Source organism: Leptonychotes weddellii, chromosome 15 (genome assembly GCF_054177405.1).
Source record: "Leptonychotes weddellii isolate Sample4059 chromosome 15, ASM5417740v2, whole genome shotgun sequence".
Lineage (NCBI taxonomy): Eukaryota > Metazoa > Chordata > Mammalia > Carnivora > Phocidae > Leptonychotes > Leptonychotes weddellii.
In genome coordinates this window covers 27,977,700-27,996,958 of record NC_138383.1, presented here as the reverse complement: position 1 = coordinate 27,996,958, position 19,259 = coordinate 27,977,700, and the positions used below count along the sequence as shown (strand labels likewise).

General features: G+C 43.5%; 1 protein-coding gene across 7 annotated transcripts in view; it reads left to right on the top strand.

Annotated features, from left to right (window-relative positions):
• TEX14 (testis expressed 14, intercellular bridge forming factor) overlaps window positions 1-19,259 on the top strand; it is an 84,115-nt gene that overhangs the window by 44,627 nt on the left and 20,229 nt on the right. For 6 of the 7 annotated variants that reach the window (XM_081805296.1, XM_081805295.1, XM_081805294.1 and 3 more), the window contains exons 10-20: window positions 216-367; window positions 2,151-2,341; window positions 3,103-3,253; window positions 4,388-5,298; window positions 7,886-7,992; window positions 10,222-10,347; window positions 10,547-10,635; window positions 11,970-12,251; window positions 13,112-13,212; window positions 15,160-15,279; window positions 16,895-16,961. In XM_081805296.1, coding sequence (XP_081661422.1) covers window positions 216-367; window positions 2,151-2,341; window positions 3,103-3,253; window positions 4,388-5,298; window positions 7,886-7,992; window positions 10,222-10,347; window positions 10,547-10,635; window positions 11,970-12,251; window positions 13,112-13,212; window positions 15,160-15,279; window positions 16,895-16,961 — 2,297 coding nt within the window. The remainder of the gene's footprint in view (window positions 1-215; window positions 368-2,150; window positions 2,342-3,102; window positions 3,254-4,387; window positions 5,299-7,885; window positions 7,993-10,221; window positions 10,348-10,546; window positions 10,636-11,969; window positions 12,252-13,111; window positions 13,213-15,159; window positions 15,280-16,894; window positions 16,962-19,259) is intronic. The other variant, XM_081805297.1, reaches the window with a different exon arrangement.

Sequence of the window (19,259 nt, the reverse complement as noted above, 5' to 3'; positions counted from 1 at the left end):
AGCAAGAGAGAACAGTCAGATGCGGTGGAGGGTGGGCAGGGCCCACTCTGGTAGATTGGAACAGCAGGCGTTGAGGGTTAGCTCAGTGTCTAGCTGGATTTCTAGAAGCTCAAGGAGGTTGCCAGTCTTCAGAGGCAGATGTTTCACAAATGTACTGTATGATGTTCACAATGCTCCTTTAAGACATGAACCTGACCTTGTGTTTCCTTCTGTAGCCAGGATGGACGTATACACAGGGACCTGACTCGAGTGCCCCTCCCGACCCAGCTGTACAACTGGGCTGCCCCAGAGGTGATCTTACAGAAGGCAGCAACAGTGAAGTCAGATGTTTACAGCTTTTCTATGATCATACAGGAGATTTTAACAGGTAGATCCAAGAGCACATTGACTGTGACCAGAGTCTCTACTCTTAGGTTGGATTTTTTTTTTCCCTTAAGAGTTACTTAGTGGGGAGCCTGGGTGGCTCAGTTGGTTAAGCGGCTGCCTTCGGCTCAGGTCATGATCCCAGGGTCCTGGGATCGAGCCCCGCATCAGGCTCCCTGCTTGGCAGGGAGCCTGCTTCTCCCTCTCCCTCTGCCTACTTGTTCTCTCTCTCTATCACTCTGTCAAATAAATAAATAAAATCTGAAAAAAAAGAAAAAAGAGTTACTTAGTTTTATGAAAATGCAGACATAGAAAAATCTCTTCAAGGAAACTTCTTTGTGCTTATGGAAGATATGAGATGATCTCCCAGAAGTCTTTTTCTTTTATTTTTTATTTTTCTTTTCTTTTCTTTGATTTATTTTTTTTAAATATTTTATTTATTTGACAGAGAGAGATACACAGCGGGAGAGGGAACACAAGAAGGGGGAGAGGGAGAGGGAGAAGCAGGCCTCCCACCGAGCAGGGAGCCTGATGCGGGGCTCCATCCCAGGACCCTGGGATCATGACCTGAGCCGAAGGTAGACACCCAACGACTGAGCCACCCAGGCGCCACCAAGTCTTTTTCTTTTAACCTGTTCTTTGAGGCTTAGCCAAGTCCACTTACCATCCTGTCAGAGGTAATGCATTTAACCCAAGCAAAGTTTTTGAACTGAATATTGCTGTCAATGCTTAGGGGTCTCTGTGAGATGCCCCTTAAGAACTTGTAAATGAGGGGTGCCTGGGTGGCTCCGTTGGTTCAGCTTAGGTCATGATCAGGGGTCCTGAGATCAAGCCCTGCATTTGGCAATATCCCTGCTCAGCGGGGAGTCTGCTTCTCCCTCTGCCCCTCCCCCTGCTCATACTGTCTCTCGCTCTCATTCTCTATCCCTCAAATAAATAAAATCTTTTTAAAAATTTAAAAAAAAAAAGAACTTGTAAATGAGGGGGAAAGACTGGCCTTGGAGAGGTAAACTATGAAATCAAACAAACCTAGGGTTTAGTGTGTATATAGGCAGTGTCACTTGAAAGATGTGGAAGCCTTTCCAAACCTGCAAGACCCTAGTGTGAAGGAAGTGATCACATATCTGAAGACACAATCTTTGAGGAGAGGGGAAACACACATACACACATACAGTAAAACCACATTCACTGAGGGGGTAAGTGAGAGTCCCTTCCCATTTAGCATAGTTTATGGTCTGAGAGGCAAAACCACACCTTCCATGAGAGGAATGCACTGGGCTACGGATCCTAAAGCCATAAAACATTCGCTGTGGTGCTCAGGTCCGCCAACAGGGGGCCCACGCGCACATGATTCCGACCCTGTCTCTGCAGCAGGGATTTCCCTCGTAAATAGGTAAAGTGGCTTCTTGTTTATATGATTGGACTTCCAGGTAGTTTTTTCTATAAAGAGAAATTAATATTTAAAGCGGTTGAGTGACGGGGCGCCTGGGTGGCTCAGTTGGTTAAGCGACTGCCTTCGGCTCAGGTCATGATCCTGGAGTCCCGGGATCAAGTCCTGCATCGGGCTCCCTGCTCGGCGGGGAGCCTGCTTCTCCCTCTGACCCTTCCCCCTCTCATGTGCTCTCTGTCTCTCTCATTCTCTCTGTCTCAAATAAATAAAAAAAAAAAAGAAAAGAAATAAAGGGGTTGAGTGACTTGACTAAGGTTACCCAGTTTTACCTGATTTCTTTTTTTTTTTAAACATGATTTCTTAATGCTACTCTTTCCTATGAATTTTTCCTTAACAGATAACATACCCTGGAATGGTTTAGATGGCTCAGTTATCAAAGAAGCCATAGTCTTGGGAAATTATTTAGAAGCTGATGTCAGGCTTCCAAAGCCTTACTATGATATTGTTAAGTCAGGCATCCAGGTCAAGCAGAAAGACCGAAATATGAACCTTCAAGATATCCGGTACATTCTGAAGAATGACTTAAAGGTAAGCTCTGAAGCTGTTAGTTTATTTCAGCTTACTCATCACAGTGGTGTAGGGGGCATAGAGACCAGGAAGAAGCTAGAGATCAAGTTGTAAGAAGTTTTGGAAATCCTCATTTCATCACTCTCTTTCTGGGCTCCCAAGAAAAGGAACTCCGAGCTGCTTCACTTGGTGGGAGCAGCAGGGAATTGATGAAGGAGGCTGGGGAAGGTCAGCACATAGAGGGGCATAGGCACATAATGCGATTCAGTGACTGGGAGCTATTGTTATTATTTAATTTAACTTGATTTAATTTAATTTTTAAGGATTTTATTTATTTGAGAGAGAGAGAACACAAGCAGAGAGGGGCAGAGGGAGACAAGCAGATTCCCTCTGAGCAGGGAGCCCAACATGGGGCTTGGTCCCGGGACTCCAGGATCATGACCTGAGCCAAAGGCAAATGCTTAACTGACTGAGCCATCCAGACATCCCTATTGTTATTATTTTAAAAATATTGGTAATAACAATGAATTAGCTAATTTGGGTTATAGTCAGTCTGCCCAACAGGAGGAAGAAGGATTTATTTGATACCTAGATCTGTTTCAAAAACATCAGTGACAGGGCACCTGGCTGGCTCAGTTGGAAGAGCATGAGATTCTTGATCTCAGAGTTGTGGGTTTGAGACCCACATTGGGTATAGAGATTACTTAAATAAACTTAATAAAAAAACCAGCGACATTCAAATGATTATAAATATGTCCTTAATGATATTTCCCTTGTTGAAGGATTTTCTTGGAACCCAGAGAACTCAGCCAACTGAGAGCCCCAAGGTGCAGAGATATGAACTCCATCCTGATGTCAATGTCTATCTAGGACTGACCTCAGAACATCTGAAAGAGACCCCTAACTTGGAAATAAAAGAGCTAAAGGAAATGGGTATGGCCTTAACCCACAGGTTAAGCATTATTTGACATGAATGTTTTAGGAGAGTTGCAAGCTACAACTAATCAACTCCTCCAAACTGTACACGTCACTTACACTTGGAAATGGTGGATGCCTTAGGAAAAAAATCAAGATTCTTGAAATTACTAAGTTAAATTTTTTTGGCTCCATATGCACCTTGGTTGGATCCAGAGCTAAGCAGTAACAACTAGTGTATTTCTAGCATGATTATTCTTAGGAATTGATTTAATTGCTTCCCAAATAAAAATGGTGATTTTAAAATTCAAAACTATTATCTGTTCATTATAGAAAACTTGAAATCATGCAGAGAAGAAAATTACTTATCATTTTAATTCTGCCACTTAGAAATAATTTATCAATATTTTGGTGTTTTCCTTTTCCTATAGCCGTACAGCTTTTTAGTACATTTAGAAATCTTAGAATTCAGAGCTAAAGAGGACCTAGCAATCATCCAGCTTAATATCCTCATATTCCAGATGAGAAAACTAAGGGCTTACTTAGGACTTATTACAGAGCTGGAATCCAGGCCAAGTGACCATTCTCTCTGTCTCTTTGGACAGGGCTGGAAGCCTCCAGAATGGCATCTCATTACTTTGGCTCTTCCATCCTGTTCTCTGCAAGCAGGGGTGATGGGTGGTCAGTTCTGGGGTTATTTTTTGAATTATGATTCTTCCCGTGATACAGTGGCTACTTTTATCAGATACTCACCTAGAGCATAACTTTAACTGACATGAGTATTCAAACTCCTTTGTATGTAAAAAGAAGCTATGAATTTAGTCCTTGAGATTTAGGGGTCTGTAATTTCCATGTCTTGAGAGTTATGTGTGTTTTGAACACACTATAACTTAAGCTTAGAACATTTTCCCCAGGATTTGATCTCTCCTCAATTTTCTACCTCAACTCATGTCAAAATGGAAATTTTCATCTGTTAGAAATACCCTCGCACCCTCTGTGAGTGTATCTGGTAGTCTTCCACACCTGTGAAGGGAATGGGAAAATAAAAAGCTGCTTTCTCTATTCTCACACCACTTGAACAACATGGCAAGGCTGCTTAGCTGCTGCATGTGATCACTTTAATCCGTTGCATGTTGCCATTCTTCCCAACAGGGAGTCGGCTTCATTCATCCAGGGGTCCCTCTTCTCCCACTGAGAAAGCGACACCAGATCCTCAAGTCCTAGATCCAAGTATGATGGCCAAGGAGACTCAGAACCAAGACGCTGCTTCACCTGCTGGCTCTGTGGCAGAAGAGGCCAGGAGCCCCAGCCCAGGTCAAGCAAGCCTCTGTAGCTTCGAAATCAACGAAATCTACTCGGGCTGCCTGGACAGGGGAGATGACAAAGAGAAGGAGCCTCCGGGAGCCGGTTCATCTTTTGAGGGGGCTGGACCAAGCCAGGCAGATGAACTGACGTCCATGGAAGAAGAGCTGGACAAGATGGAGAGAGAGGCGTGCTGTTTTTGTGATGAGGACGAGAGCTCTTCAGAAGCTAGCACAGAGCTCTCCTTTGAGGACTGGGATTGGCAAAATGGTTCTCTTAGTTCACCCAGCTTGCCCGAGCCAGCCAGAGAAGCCAAGGGCAATGTGAGCAATAGGTGCATGACCGAGGAGTACATCAGTAAGTGTGTGCTGAATCTAAAGATTTCACAGACATTAATGCACCAGAATGCCGATTTGCTCAGGAATATCCAACAGAAAATCGATAAGCTTGAGATGATACAGAGGGAGCAGGAGGAGTGCAGGTCTTTGTGGGCTTCTTCAAGAGAGTTCGCAAACATCTATGACTCCCCTTCAGCCCTGGGCCCCCCAGCTTCCAGCTATGTACCTCCTGTCAGGCAGCTGCCGGGCCAGCAGCTGAACACCAGTGGCAATTGCCTAACCCTGACAAGGTCTTCCATAGTGAGAGACTTCGAAGGGGGACATTTTGGCAAAAGGTCCAGGAAAAGAAGTGGCTGTGGCTGGAAACCTGTCACCCAAGTCTCTGAAGAAAGCACTGGAGATGAGTCAGAGAAGAGCCATCAGGTACAGCTAAGAAGTGGGGGGCAGGGCTGCATGAGCAGGATCTGGAACATGGTTCAGCATTGCCCCTAACCCCTGTGCAAGGACTCACATAAATACAACCAACTCATAGTGGGGTCCTCTTGGCTTTGGGAAATAAGGCCTCTAGGATGGGATTCTAAGGTAGATACTCTTCATCTCTCATTCCAAACCCAACACACAGCCCATCTTCTTCTTTATAAATCCTGTGCATCAGGCTGGACCGTATGAAATGGCTGTTTTATAGGTCAAAATGCTCAGGTATTAATTTTACATGATTCACTTTACTAAATATGGTATCTTGGGCAGGTATTAATCCCCATTTTCAATTGTTTATTCATTTACTCATTCAATAAACATTTATAGAGCCAGAGGCTATACAATTAGGCCCTGGGACATGATGATGACTGAGTCACAGGCTCTAATTATGAATAGCTCCAGTGTGGGTTCTGCTTATGAATAGTTCCTTTGGGACCAAGCCTGGTCATCAAAGAAGATACCTCAAAGGAGGTGAGAAGACACCATGGGAGCTGGTCTAGGAGGTGTAGCTGCAGAGTGGCTCCTGCATGAGCTCCTTAAGGGCAGGGCCTGGGTCTTACACATTCTGTGCCCTAACAAGGGTACCTGGCACATAGAAGGTACTCGGTAGATGGTCATTGAGGGAATGAATAAATGAATGAATTTGAACAAGTTCACATTTAGAGAGCTGGCTGTCTCTTGAATCAGAATTTTAGAGATGGATCAGCCCCATCATTTTACAGAGTGTGAAGCTCAAGGTCAAAGACTTAAACTTTCTAAAGTCCAGGTGTTACCGAGATGACGTTGGGATAGGAGAAGTCAGCCCCATTGGAAGAAGGATTTTATTACTGAAGTTATTTAGAATTGTTGGCCTATGGTGATAAAAAGCTGGTCAGCTTTTAGTGGGTTTTATTATAGTTTTAAAATTCTCCACCTCTAGTGCATCCCTTTATTGCCTGCACAGGGCAGACAACTCTCACCACCCGCACCCCTTACTAAGCCACACTGCCAAGGCCCACAGCTGGTTAGGGGCAGGTTTCTTCACTCCTAGTCTGCTGTTCTTTCACTGTACCCTGCTGAGTTTCAGTGAGACTGCAGTCCTCACTTGAAACGTTTGGAAAAGCGTTGGTATTTTTGTATAAAGAGAAGGCAAAATGAATTTACTTAGACTCTAATATTTCTGTTTCTGTTGGAAATTCAGATTTGCTAGAAAACCATTAGAAATAACTTTTCTTGTATATTATGTTTTGGCTACCTATTGCTGTGTAGTAACAACAACAACAAAACCCCAAACTTAGTGATAACAGTGATTTATTTTTCACAATTCTGTGGGTCAGGAATATATTAGGGCTAATCAGGATGATTCTTTCACTACATGTGGCATGGGCTGGGATCACTCCCTTGACCGTATTCAGCTGGAGGCTGAGCTGGGCAAGAAGGTCCAAGGCCTCATTTATATGCCTGGTGCCCAGGGTCATTCCTTTAATTTCTCAGTTCCTAAATTTTTAATCGTGCCAAATGAAAATATTACAAACTTCCCGTTATTCTAAATACCTATTTTGAATATATTTCTCAGTATATTCTAATCTTTCTTTGGTGACCATGACATTTTTCAGAACATGTGTTATTTATGCTCCATGATAAAGTTGTTGCCTTCAGCCCCTGCTAAGGAATCTTTGCCTCCATGCAAAGGCCTCTGGAGCTCATACTTGAGGGAGCTTATGACCATTCTTATGCATCCTCTCACCTTTGGGCATCTTGCTGCCATCCCAGTGCACCACATTTGTTGCCTTAACTTGCTGCAGGTTAGGAAATATAATGAACTAAGTTTGTTAAAATCAGAATTTTCTCTTTGGAATAAAATACACAGGCTTTAATTTAATTTGCTTCTATTTCCAAAGTGTTGTAGCTTTTATTTTATTGTGTCTTATTTTCATAGCATCCCCACTGGTGGATTCAGGTAGATACTATTTTCCCTGTTTTATAGATGAGGAAGCTGAAGCAAAATACTCTCTTAGGTTATTCTGAGTAAGGATTAGACTAGAGCCCAGGGCCCAAGGTTCTTGCCACAAAGCTTGCTGCCTTAATAATAATATAGGGGAAAGTTACTGGACTTTTTTAAAAAAGATTTTATTTATTTATTTGACAGAGCACAAGCAGGGGGAGTGGGAGAGGGAGATGCAGGCTCCCCGCTGAGCAGGGAGCCTGAAACAGGGCTCCATCCTAGGACTAGAGGATCATTACCTGAGCCACAGGCAGACACTTAACCACTGAGCCACCCAGGCACCTGAAAGTTATTGGATTTTTGAAGTCTGCTTTGTCTGCTCATTCTTCACTTGCTCCCAGTCTGGACTGGGTTTCTGGGGACCAGCATTTCTGTGTAAAGACCTCCAGCCAAGAGATGAGTTACTAGATATGAAATATGCAAAAGGAAATCGTCTTAGTAGGTCTGGTTATTTCTGCACATTTAGTGAGAATGGCTTGAAAAATAGAACGTGAGAGTGAAGAGGAATTCCTTCATCAAAGCACTGAAACATGTTTACTGCTTTTTAAGCTGCCAACTTTTTGTGGACCTGGAAAACAGAGCACAAGTGGCCAGTCACAGCCCATTCAAGGAGCCAAATGTAGTTTGGAAAGAAACAGGACCCCAAATACCAGTAGGTGGGTTAATATTTTGTTCTTTGTGTCACCATGCCTTTAGACTCCCACGTGACCCCAAAGTCACTTAATGATCTTCACGTGTCTTGTGACAAAGAGACTGTGAGTGATGAAGAATACTAACACAGAAACAGATCTTGGCAGGTTTTCTCCTTCAGGTGAGCAGAAAGAGCCACGTAACAGAAACCTGTAGGAGAAGACATCAAAGGTAAAGTAGCTGGCAGGTTAATCACACAGAACATATCATTTGTCAAAAGCAAAGCACCTTGCCTTTCCAAAGCTGGCCAGATTGTTTTTCTTATAAAAAGAAATGCCAGGTATTCCATTTGTCAGTGCTCCAGAAACCAAACTATTTGGAAACTAGGGTTGTTCAAAATAAGCATCCCTGACTCCAGAGCAGGGGTTGAACAGTTTAACTGTTACCATGCAGCCTATGATTTCCATCCAGATGAATGAAATGAATTGGCTTCAGCACAGATCATAGGAAGGAGAGCATATGTGTACACTGACTTTTTAAGAATTTAGGTAAAACAGATTTTATTTTGCATAGGGGCAATTATTAAAGGTGTTTCAAGATAGACTAGTCTATCAATTTCAGCTTTCCTTTTTTGTGTTTAAATGGTAGCTTTTAATCCATGGCTTTGAAGTCAGTTCTCCTGGCAAAAAGTAACTTTTTGTTTTTCTCCTAGTGGTGACTGAGACTAATGACAAGAGTTTGCTGTTCCTTTCACGTTAGTAAACGTGTTCACTAGGGAGAATCAAAGAAAATGCCCACACATTTTAGTTCAGTGTATTTTACCTTTACAAAGGGAATTATTGGAGAACCAACTAACTGGCATCAAAGGGGTTAGGACTCACATCATTGAGAGAGGCAAATGGGGTGATAGTATGGCCATTAGATGACAAAGCAAAGCCATAGTTGTGGCCTCCGCTACACCCATTCACCCTGTTCCCCCAAAAGAACAAAAGACAGACCAAAGAAAAGTTTGACATTTTGCTACCAATCCACCTAATCTTTTTGTATGCTTTTAAAAGATATAATTATATGCATATAGCTACATTTATTTATTTAGAAGTAGGCTCCACACCCATTGTGGAGCCCAACGCAGGGCTTGAGCTCACAACCCTGAAATCAAGACCTGAGCTGAGATCGAGAGTCAGACGCTTAACCAACTGAGTCACCTAGGCGCCCCCATATAGGTACTTTTATATCCTGATTATTCATCTTACATTAAAACAAGAGCATTATATCCCACATTATTAAAAAACATCCAGTGGCGCCTGACTGGCTCAGTTGGAAGAGTATGCCACTCTTGATCTCAGGGTTGTGAGTTTGAGCCCCATGTTGGGTGTAAAGATTACTTAAATAAATAAAGATTTAAAAAAAGAAAACATCCTGTAAATTTGAACTTGTTGGATGTCCCCCATTGTTGAATTTTAGGTTGTTTCATGCTTTTATCCATTTTGAATAGGGCTGCAGTGACTTGGCAGTGCAGCTTTTTCTGCTCTTTGGATTATGTCCTTGATGGATTGCCGGAAGCAGAGTTAGTAGGTCAAAGGGTTTAAACATTTTAAAGATACTTGATAGCTGCTGCCAAATTGCTCTTTAAAGAAGCCAGTCAGATCTGACCTTTCCAGGTCAGCAGTCTCTCTGTGTTCTGGTCCAGTGGGGAAGTAGGGCGTTCAGGATAAGGAGGAATTCGTACATACGCCACAGGTCACATGTTTTTGAGGAGTTACTTTAATAGACAATGAGATGTATATATGATCATGGATATGTGGAGGAAGAAGGACTCCCTTGTTTTTCAGATGAGGGAACTTGGTCCAGAGAGATTGAAGTATGCCAGAGGCAGGCAGCCGGTTAGTGGCAGGTAGGGTTAGAACTTAAGACTAGGCTGAAGAACTCTGAATGTTCTTCAGGCTTGCTGGTGCCTTAAGGCCATGTTTGCAAATATTAGTTATTGTGCTCTCACTGATACGCAGGTGCGCCTTTTACCGGAGAATTCTGTTCAAAGGGTAGGAACAGTTACTGAACCATCACCTGTGTTCTGTGGCATTGTTAGGGCGGGGGGCTCTGCTAAGGCTCAGAAGTCTGGTGAAACTGGGTTTCAATTGTGGGTTTCTTCTTCCTGTGAAAATTTCTCAAGAGTACTTTTAGAATCATGAAATCTGAACTTGGAAACTGAAAAAAATACCTTAGAGGTCTTCTAACCCAGTCTTTTCATTTCTTAGCCAGGGACGGTCTAAAGAGTCCAGTGCCCGAACCAAGCTGACTCAGCTTACTAGTGCACTTGTTACTGTGTCAAGCCACCCCAAGGGACCTCCTGTGTCATCTGGCCCTGGCCAGGGCTCTACTAGGTAGGCTCGAGTGGTCTGAACGTTGGGGAGTCTGGCGCCCTCTGGTGGTAAGCAGGAGTCAGTGCAGTCCCAGGAATGGCTCTGAGTAGGGGTTGGTCCTCTGGATGGGCTGGAGGGCTCTGGTTTGCGTCAGGCACTTGAGCAAACTGGTGTATTTGTGTCCACCCTGCTCCCCTTCCCCCAAACCTATACAATTTAGGATCAGTATGGAGTCCGTCTCTTCTGAAATCTGTAACGCAAAGTCAAGAAATAATGAAGATGATGGAGAGGTATACTTGAAATGGAAAAGTGAGTAAAGAGTCATAGGTTCTGTTGGGCCAGATGAAATTTAAAGTCTATTTCTAACCTGGTTGTTATCTCTAAGTACACAGCCTGCATTGCACCAGCCTCCCACATTCTTTTCTTCTGTTGGCTCGTTCCAGTTTATAAAGATTTTATTTATTTGAGACAGAGAGAACGAGAGAGAGCACATGAGAGGGGGGAGGGCCAGAGGGAGAAGCAGACTCCCTGCCGAGCAGGGAGCCCGATGCGGGACTCGATGCGGGACTCGATGCGGGACTCGATGCGGGACTCGATGCAGGACTCGATTCAGGGACTCCAGGATCATGACCTGAGCCGAAGGCAGTCGCTCAACCAACTGAGCCACCCAGGCGCCCCAGCTCATTCCAGTTTAAAAGCAAGACCTTTCTGATTACAAACTGCAGAAAGGAAATGCTTTTCTCTTTCTCTTTCTTCTTCTTCTTCTTTTTTTTTTTTTTGTTTACCTCTTAGTCAGGAAAGATAAGCTTTTATTAAGATGGGTCTTTTAACATTGTTTAAATGAACATGTTTTGTGTTACTAGTCCAAAGAAAAGAGACTGTCAAGCTTGCCACTGTGTATACCGTACTGTTCAGTGATTTATTTTTCTGGGAAAAACTTTATTCATTTCTAGACTTTATAAGAAATATTTCCATTATATATATATATGCATATTTATAACAAGTGTAGCAAAACAATACACAGTAGAAATTTAATGTGTAACATTCATTATGAAAGTAGAGAGCATGCAGTGTCACTTTTGCATATCCTGTGGGCATTTCCTTTTGTATCAGTTTTATAAGCTTAAAAGGATACAGTGTGTTTTTTAATACTTATGTTAAATGACATTAGCAAAAGTATAGAACATTTGGAATGAAGACATGCCCATGCAGATACACATATAAAAATACGCACACACACACACACACACACACACACACACACACCCATATGAGCTCTGCCTAGTCTAGAGAGGCTAGACAAACTCAGATAGAATCCTTTCCATTAGTCTCTACAGACTGGGGGCTGCAGATGTTATTTTCTTATAAAATCTTCACAGCAAGAAGGTCTATCTACAAATTCTCTGCTACCTTCCATTCCAAAATTCAGAAATGAACTGAAATCCTGTCCTCCCCTCTGTTATCAGTTCTCTTCTCCCTTCCCCTTCAAGCCAAACAGGGCAAGCTAAGGATGACGCAGTTCTAAAAAGGCAACTATTGTGACAATATGAGCTCTAAAATATTATATAGCTCTTTAAGAAGCAAAAGCTTTTGTTTCTAATGTTCAGAGTTCTGTTGTAAATGCTGCTTTCCCTTCTGTCCAGTGGAGGTGAAAGATATGGCAGAGAGAGCAGCTACTGGGCAGCTGGTGGTACCACCTTGGCATCCTCAGAGTAGTGTGACTTCAGAGGGTGAGGCGAAGAATGTGCCTGATCCCCTGCTGCAGCCCCTGCTGAGGGACCCTGAGAAAGTGGGCTGGCAGTGCATTGTAGAGTATCCCAGGAAAAATGATGAGCCAGGAGGAAATGGCAAGTGTGACAAAATGGACAACAGTGACTGTGACAGTGACCAGCATGGCAGACAGCCTGGGCCTCGAAGCTGCACCAGTAAGTTCAGTTGGAGGAATTGGGATAGGTGAGCTCTATCAAGTTATTAGCTCTCAAAAATAAGTAAGCCTCCTGGCATATTTCCTTTGCTTGGTCATCTCTCCTTTCCCTTCCCTCTGGGAACCCTGAGTTGCAGGGAAAAGCAGCATACCCTTTTGATTCCACTGTCCTTCCTGAAGGTAAAGAAATCCAAAGATTCATGAGTTTTTCTGTTACTGGAGCAGACCCATTTGCTCAAAGGAAGTAAAATAATCTCTATACAGTGACCCTGTTCCTGGCTCTAACCTGGCGGGGAAATGAACCTTTCTTACCTGAGTGCAGTGGTAGATGGCCATTCCCTACTGCCCATTTCCTTGCATTGCATTTTAAGCCAGAAAAACTCCACTGGCTCCCAGAGATTCTGTGCCAGAAGAACCTGGAGACAAATGGCATTGACTGTCATCACTTTATAGATTTTTAGGTTAAAACTGAAGGCCATGTAGTTCCATTTGGTAATTTGCTTGCAAGTGGGGCATGGAATATTATTTCACAGTTGTTTACAAATCAAAGAAAGATGCATCTAAAATTATCACTTATCTTAGGTAGAAAATCTACTGGCTTGGGCTCTTTTAGTTTTTAGAAACTGTTCCTTTTCAAGCATTGATCTTGAATGGGTGGGCAAAAGGATGATGATACAGGACCGGGTGTTGGGGCCAGGCCAAACTAACAGTCTCCATTCTCTGGACTGAACCCCACTAATGGGACATGGCCACCCTCGGCAGAGTAGTCACGCATCTCTCCTCTCACTCCACTCTTCTCCCCTTCCATGCCATCTAAATACCACTGAATGACTATGGCCCTGGTTGTGTTAAAATCATTAGGTATCAGGCACCTGTCTCCCAGAAAAAATGAGCAGCCAGAACATAGTGAAGTCTTTCAAGCAAGTTCTGATGCATCTGTGGTCGTTGAGAAATCTCATAGCGTAAGTAATATGGCCCTGCAGAGCCAGGTGGAACCCAAGGATCTAGTAAAGTAGAACTGAGTTGTTATGTATTACGCCAGTGAATTAATATCTGTAGTAGTTCATTTTTGTTGGAGTATGTGCTCTCAAGTCTCTGACATGAATGAAGAAGTCTTTCTTCCCTGCCTAAATACTTTTTGAGTCAGTTCAACTCAAAGCCTGTGTATCTTGGAGCTTGTGCAGAACACAGACAAGTGTCAGATTCAGGAAACCCTTAAGCTTCTTATCTAGTTGGATAGATAAGACCAACTCTGGAAGCTCAATGTGAGGTCAGTTATCAAAGCTCGTGGCCCAGCAGCTGACTGATTAGAGTAGGAAGAGCAAGGCCAGGGTTGTGATGAGAGTGCCTTCATCTAGAATGTCCTCTAAGACCCAAATTCACCTCTCAGCGGAAGGCACGTGTTCACGTCTGACAACTGCACCTCAGCAGGATCAATGCATTTAGGCTATAGCCCTGCTTCAGGGGTTTAACACATCCTTGAAGCATGCAGTTGGGCCACAGTCCAGTCAGGCTAAGGAACCAGAATTTTTTTTTTTTTAAAGATTTTATTTATTTATTTATTTATTTATTAGAGAGTGAGCGAGAGAGAAACAGCATGAGAGGGGAGAGGGTCAGAGGGAGAAGCAGGCTCCCCGCTGAGCTGGGAGCCCGATGTGGGACTCGATCCCAGGACCCTGGGATCATGACCTGAGCTGAAGGCAGTCACTTAACCAACTGAGCCACCCAGGCGCCCAGGAACCAGAATTTTTTATCATTATGATATGAGGACACAATCACTTAAAGAATATAAACAGGAACTGAAAATGAAATAATATAAAAATACAATTGTGATAACATTTAAGGTCTTTCAACGAACATGCTGTTGTATTTAATCATAGCACAGAAACCACTCACAAGGACAATTTAAGACAATTTATTCTTTTTCTTACATGGGGGCTGGAAGGATAGGCCCTGTTAAGCATACTGGCTTGGCTGGAGAAGCAGGTCTGTCAGGGAAGTGGGGAGGGTATGTGAGGCCAGGCTTATCTAAGAAGTTTCAATCTGATATGAGAGGTAAAGGGGAGCAGCTGCTACGTGTGCGGGAAGGGAAGTGTGTGGTGGAAGCGGCATCCAAGGAAATAAATCACAAAACCTCTGCCAAGAGATGACTGAAGGTGTGGAGAGGAGTTAGTTGCCTGCCATGTGGGGACCAGGGCCTGAACATGGAGAAATGAGCAGAAAAGGAAGGGGGGAAACAGAGATGCTAAAGAAATCACTGGTACTTTTGAATTTTCAAGTTTTATTTTTATTATTGAGATTGCATTGCTATTTTTTTCAAAAGATTTATTTATTTGAGAGAGAGCACGTGCACAAGCTGGCGTGAGCAGGGGCAGAGGGAGAGGGAAAGAGAGAATCCTCAAGCAGACTACCCCCTGAGATCGAGACCTGAGCCAAAATCTAGAGTCAGATGCTTATCTGACTGAGTCACCAGGTGCCCCTGCATTGCCATTTTTAACGTCATGTTCCTTCACTTGCTTTTAAACTGTAGCACCCACGGGACTCCTCAGTCTGGAGGACGAAGCATCTGTGGCTGTTCAAGCTCAGTCCCAGCTTGAGTTGTCTAGGGCCTTTCTTCTTAGAATTTCAGAGCAGAAAAGTCGCCCAACTCCCTCCCCCTCCATTGTACAGATGAGGATGTGAGTCTCAGGACTGTCATTTGCCTCACTTGCTGCAGGGGGTACATAGCTCACGGTGGGGAAGGAGGGCAGAGGCAGGTGTGCAAGCAGGCAGGGAGGGCTGACTCAGGGAGTGTCACCCTGACTGCTGGGTAATGTTAGATAACCCCATTATTAACACTGCATCCAAATATAAAGGGATTTGTTTATAATGAACACCAACCTAAAAGTGATTTCCTACATTATTAATAGGATCAGTCTGTGCGATCAACTTGTTCACCAGAATCTTCTGAGGACATAACAGATGAATTTTTAACTCCAGACCATGAATATTTTTATTCCTCAACTGCTCAAGAAAACTTAGCTCTAGAGGTAAAAGCCACTGTTTAGGGTAAAGTACTTTTCAGCTTTCTCTATTGCCTTCATTCTTTTAAATTATTTTTATTGAGAAAAAATAGCTTACATATAAAAGTGTATAATGTTGACTTAGCAGTGCTTTCATGTTTTGAAAAGACTTCTGAAAAATAAGATATTTGAGAATGGAAAGTCATATGCAGTTTCTCCCAAAACTGTGATTCCTGCATTTGTACAGTACTTAGTACTTTTTTTCAAAACACTTTTCTTCATGTTACCTAATTCACATACTCTTCCTGTGGAGAAGAGAAGAAGGCCTGCTGTTTTTCCTCTGTGTGAAGAAGTGGTGATCCACACATGTAGGGAATTAGCCCTGGCCTGCCAAGCTTCAGTGGTGGGAGAGCCAGGATCAGAGGCCAGGGCTCAGCATGAATGTGATGCTGGGCAGTGCATGGGGCTTTCTCGGGAACCTGCCCGGCTTTGGCAAGCATCTATTTGTACAGAGTATTTTCATTTGTAAAATGAAGCTGTTTGGATTTTCTTATTTATTTATATAATTTCTGCCTCGTCTTCCTACTAACCTACCACCTTTTTTGGACCTTTTACCAATATGGAAGGTGGGGTGGAGGAAAAGGAGGAATTGATTGTATGTCTCAAACACGACCTTTGACTGATAAGAATTCAGTGATGCAACAAAAGCATCATTTCCACTGTTCTGTACTTCTGATAACTCAGAGCAGTTTTTCATTATTAATCCTTCACCTGTTCTTGACTTTACTGTGAGCAGACTGTGATGTTAAGAAAATCTTTAATAAAAAGATACAAAATATATATATACACACGTACATATGTATACATACATACATATATATGTGTGTGTGTGTATACATACATAAAGTGTAACATAGAGAAAAGTACACAGCTCTTATGTGTGCAGCTCATGGACTTGCACAAACTAAACACATTCATATAACCAGTACCCAGATCAGGAAGTAGTCCTCCAGAAAACCGCCCCCAGGCCTCCTCCCAGTCACTGCACCCTCTCAAAGGAACCAGTATTCTGGGCTATTTTTCCAACCTTCTTTGACTTTTCTTTTTTTTCTTTTTCCCTTATGTTATTTATTTATTTATTTAAAGATCTTATTCATTTGAGAGAGAGAGAGCGCACACACAAGTGGGGGGGAGGAGCAGAGGGAGAGGGAGAAGCAGACTCCCGGCTGAGCAGGGAGCCTGATTGCGGGGCTCGATCTCAGGACCCTGGGATCATGACCTAAGCTGAAGGCAGATACTGACTGAGCCACCCAGGCACCCCCCAACCTTCTTTGGCTTTTCTGGTGAAGGTCCTAAGAATCAAAACATCTTTGTTGGAAGGCTGGGGAGAGGAGGGGATAATAACATAAAGAAGGGAAAAGTCACACAATTCCTCCTCACAGCGGGAGGCAGGGGAGGGCTTGTTGAGGAGGGACATAAAGTACAAATGATCCTTAATGTCTTCGAAACAGGTTTGTTCTTTTTCTATTAAAGATAGAAAGATTTTCAAGGTTTAAGAACATCAAGAAATTCTCCCTCTACCTTTGGATTATATGTTGGCCTCCAGTGACCCTTCTTCCTTTGCTCTTTTATTCTTTTGTAGACCTCAAGCCCCATAGAAGAGGACTTTGAAGGAATACAAGATGCATTTGCCCAACCTCCAGGCTCTGGTAATAAGCTCTTAAGGCAGATTCCTTTTCACTTGCCTTCACTTTCTGTTGGATGACAGATCTTTAGAGCTGGAACAGTCCTTAGAGATAATCTCCTCCAGGCCTTTGATTTTGCAGATGAGGGAACCTAGGCTCAAGGATTTCCCTTCATTAGAATGAATCTCCTGCCCCTTACCAGCCTCCTGACAGCCACATATCATATTATCTGTCCTCCCCTTGCATTCTTAGAGTATATGTTTAGTGGTTGCTCTGCTGCTCCCCCTCTTCCCCCACTTTCCCCCTCCTCCTCCTCCTTCTCTCCTTTCTTCTTCTTCTTTTTTCCCCCTCTAGTCTTTCATTAGATTTCTGACCCCTTCGTGGCACATTGCAGGTTTTTGTTCATCTTGTTCATCTTCACTGAGCTGACTTGAGGGATTTGCCCAGGCCATACAACTGGTTTTTGACACAACAAAAACTAGAACTTGCTCTTCATGTCCTTCTCCACCCCAAAAGGCATTTTCCTTTGCTTGCTTAGCTTCTTGGCAAAGAGTTAATAACAGCCAATAGTACACAGTCAACATAACATTCTTGCCTTGGGAGGCCTTGGGTTCTATATAACTCAGCAACTGCTTTCCGTTAACATGGGAGGTTAAGGGCGCCTGGGTGGCTCAGTCGTTAAGCGTCTGCCTTCGGCTCAGGTCATGATCCCAGGGTCCTGGGATCGAGTCCCGCATCGGGCTCTCTGCTCGGCAGGAAGCCTGCTTCTCCCTCTCCCACTCCCCCTGCTTGTGTTCCTGCTCTCGCTATCTCTCTCTCAAATAAATCTCTCTCTCAAATAAATAAATAAAATCTTTAAAAAAAAAAAACCAAAAAAACAAAAAACATGGGAGGTTAACCTTGGATCAGCAGCCCGGGTGTGGCACAAGATAAGATATAAGTGAACCACTGGTTCTGATACAGACATTGTAAAAATTGTGCACTTTTACTCTTTTAAGGTATACAACCATCTATTTTAAAGCCAGAGTTACCCACCTACTGAGCCATGTAGCTGTTTGTGGTCATGTCTCAACATTCTGAACCCAGGCATGGTGGGCTTGGGTTCGGAACTTACTCCCTTCCTCCTGCTGCACACTCTGTCTTCTGTCTCTAACCTGATTCATGCCCCTGTCACAGCCAAGAGCATTTTTTCTTTTTTAAGATTTTATTTATTTATTTGACAGAGAGAGACACAGCGAGAGAGGGAACACAAGCAGGGGGAGTGGGAGAGGGAGAAGCAGGCCTTCTGTGGAGCAGGGAGCCTGATGCAGGGCTCGATCCCAGGACCCTGGGATCATGACCCGAGCCGAAGGCAGACGCTTAACTGACTGAGCCACCCAGGCGCCCAGCCAAGAGCATTTTAAGAAGCAATGAGCTTTTAAATGAACATTTAAATCCTCAGGACAACATGTATTAAAAGTCCCCAGACCTGGGTCTTGGGTCATCCATTTCTTTCTGTGGAGCCTCTGCCCATGATCATGTTCTGTGTGAGCCTGGCCTGCACATAGACATTTCACTTCTGTTTCGAAGAGGGTTGAGTGGGATAGAGAAATTGTGGGGCAGGTAGGTTAGAAACCCAGGGCTAGTTTGATACAAACATCTGAAGTACACGAAGAAACCTCTGATTTCCACTCATTTCCTGCTTTCGGCCTTTCTCTCCCCCCTTTTCCACTAGGGCTCTGACATATACCCCTTCCATATCAGGTGATATCACAGGTAACAATTGGACACATGTTGGGTTCCGAGCCCAGTTCTGCCACTGATTTTTTTTTCCCCCATGCATGACCTTGGGAAAGTCATTTCACCCCAGGCCCCACTCTCCCTTTGTATAAAATAAAGGAGAGAGACTCTAAAATCTCTTAAGTGTTCCTCCAGTTCTAATTGTACTTATTAGGAATTCCTTTATGCTTTCTAGGTGTTTATGCTTTCTAGGTATTTGAAAGAGGGTCACGGGAAGAAGAACCCCAATGCTTCTCTACTGATGGGGTTTCAGACCTCCTTGGTACCTGCTAAAGGTGACACTGCGTTGGTGGGCCTCCCCATTGCCCACTAGACCACGTGTTCCTAAGGAATGGCAAGGGGATCATGAACATTTGCCAAGAGGGCAGGCTGCTCTGTCTGTCTCCTTCTCTATAAACCAGAGCAGTATAGTGGTGGGAAGGAAAATAGATAGTGGCCCTGTCTGCCCTGAGGTCTGCAAAGTATCTTATTGAGAACTTGTGGGGGAGTAACTTCAGACACTTGATGTCAGGGAGAACAGAAGAGAGTTGACTTAGTTGTGAC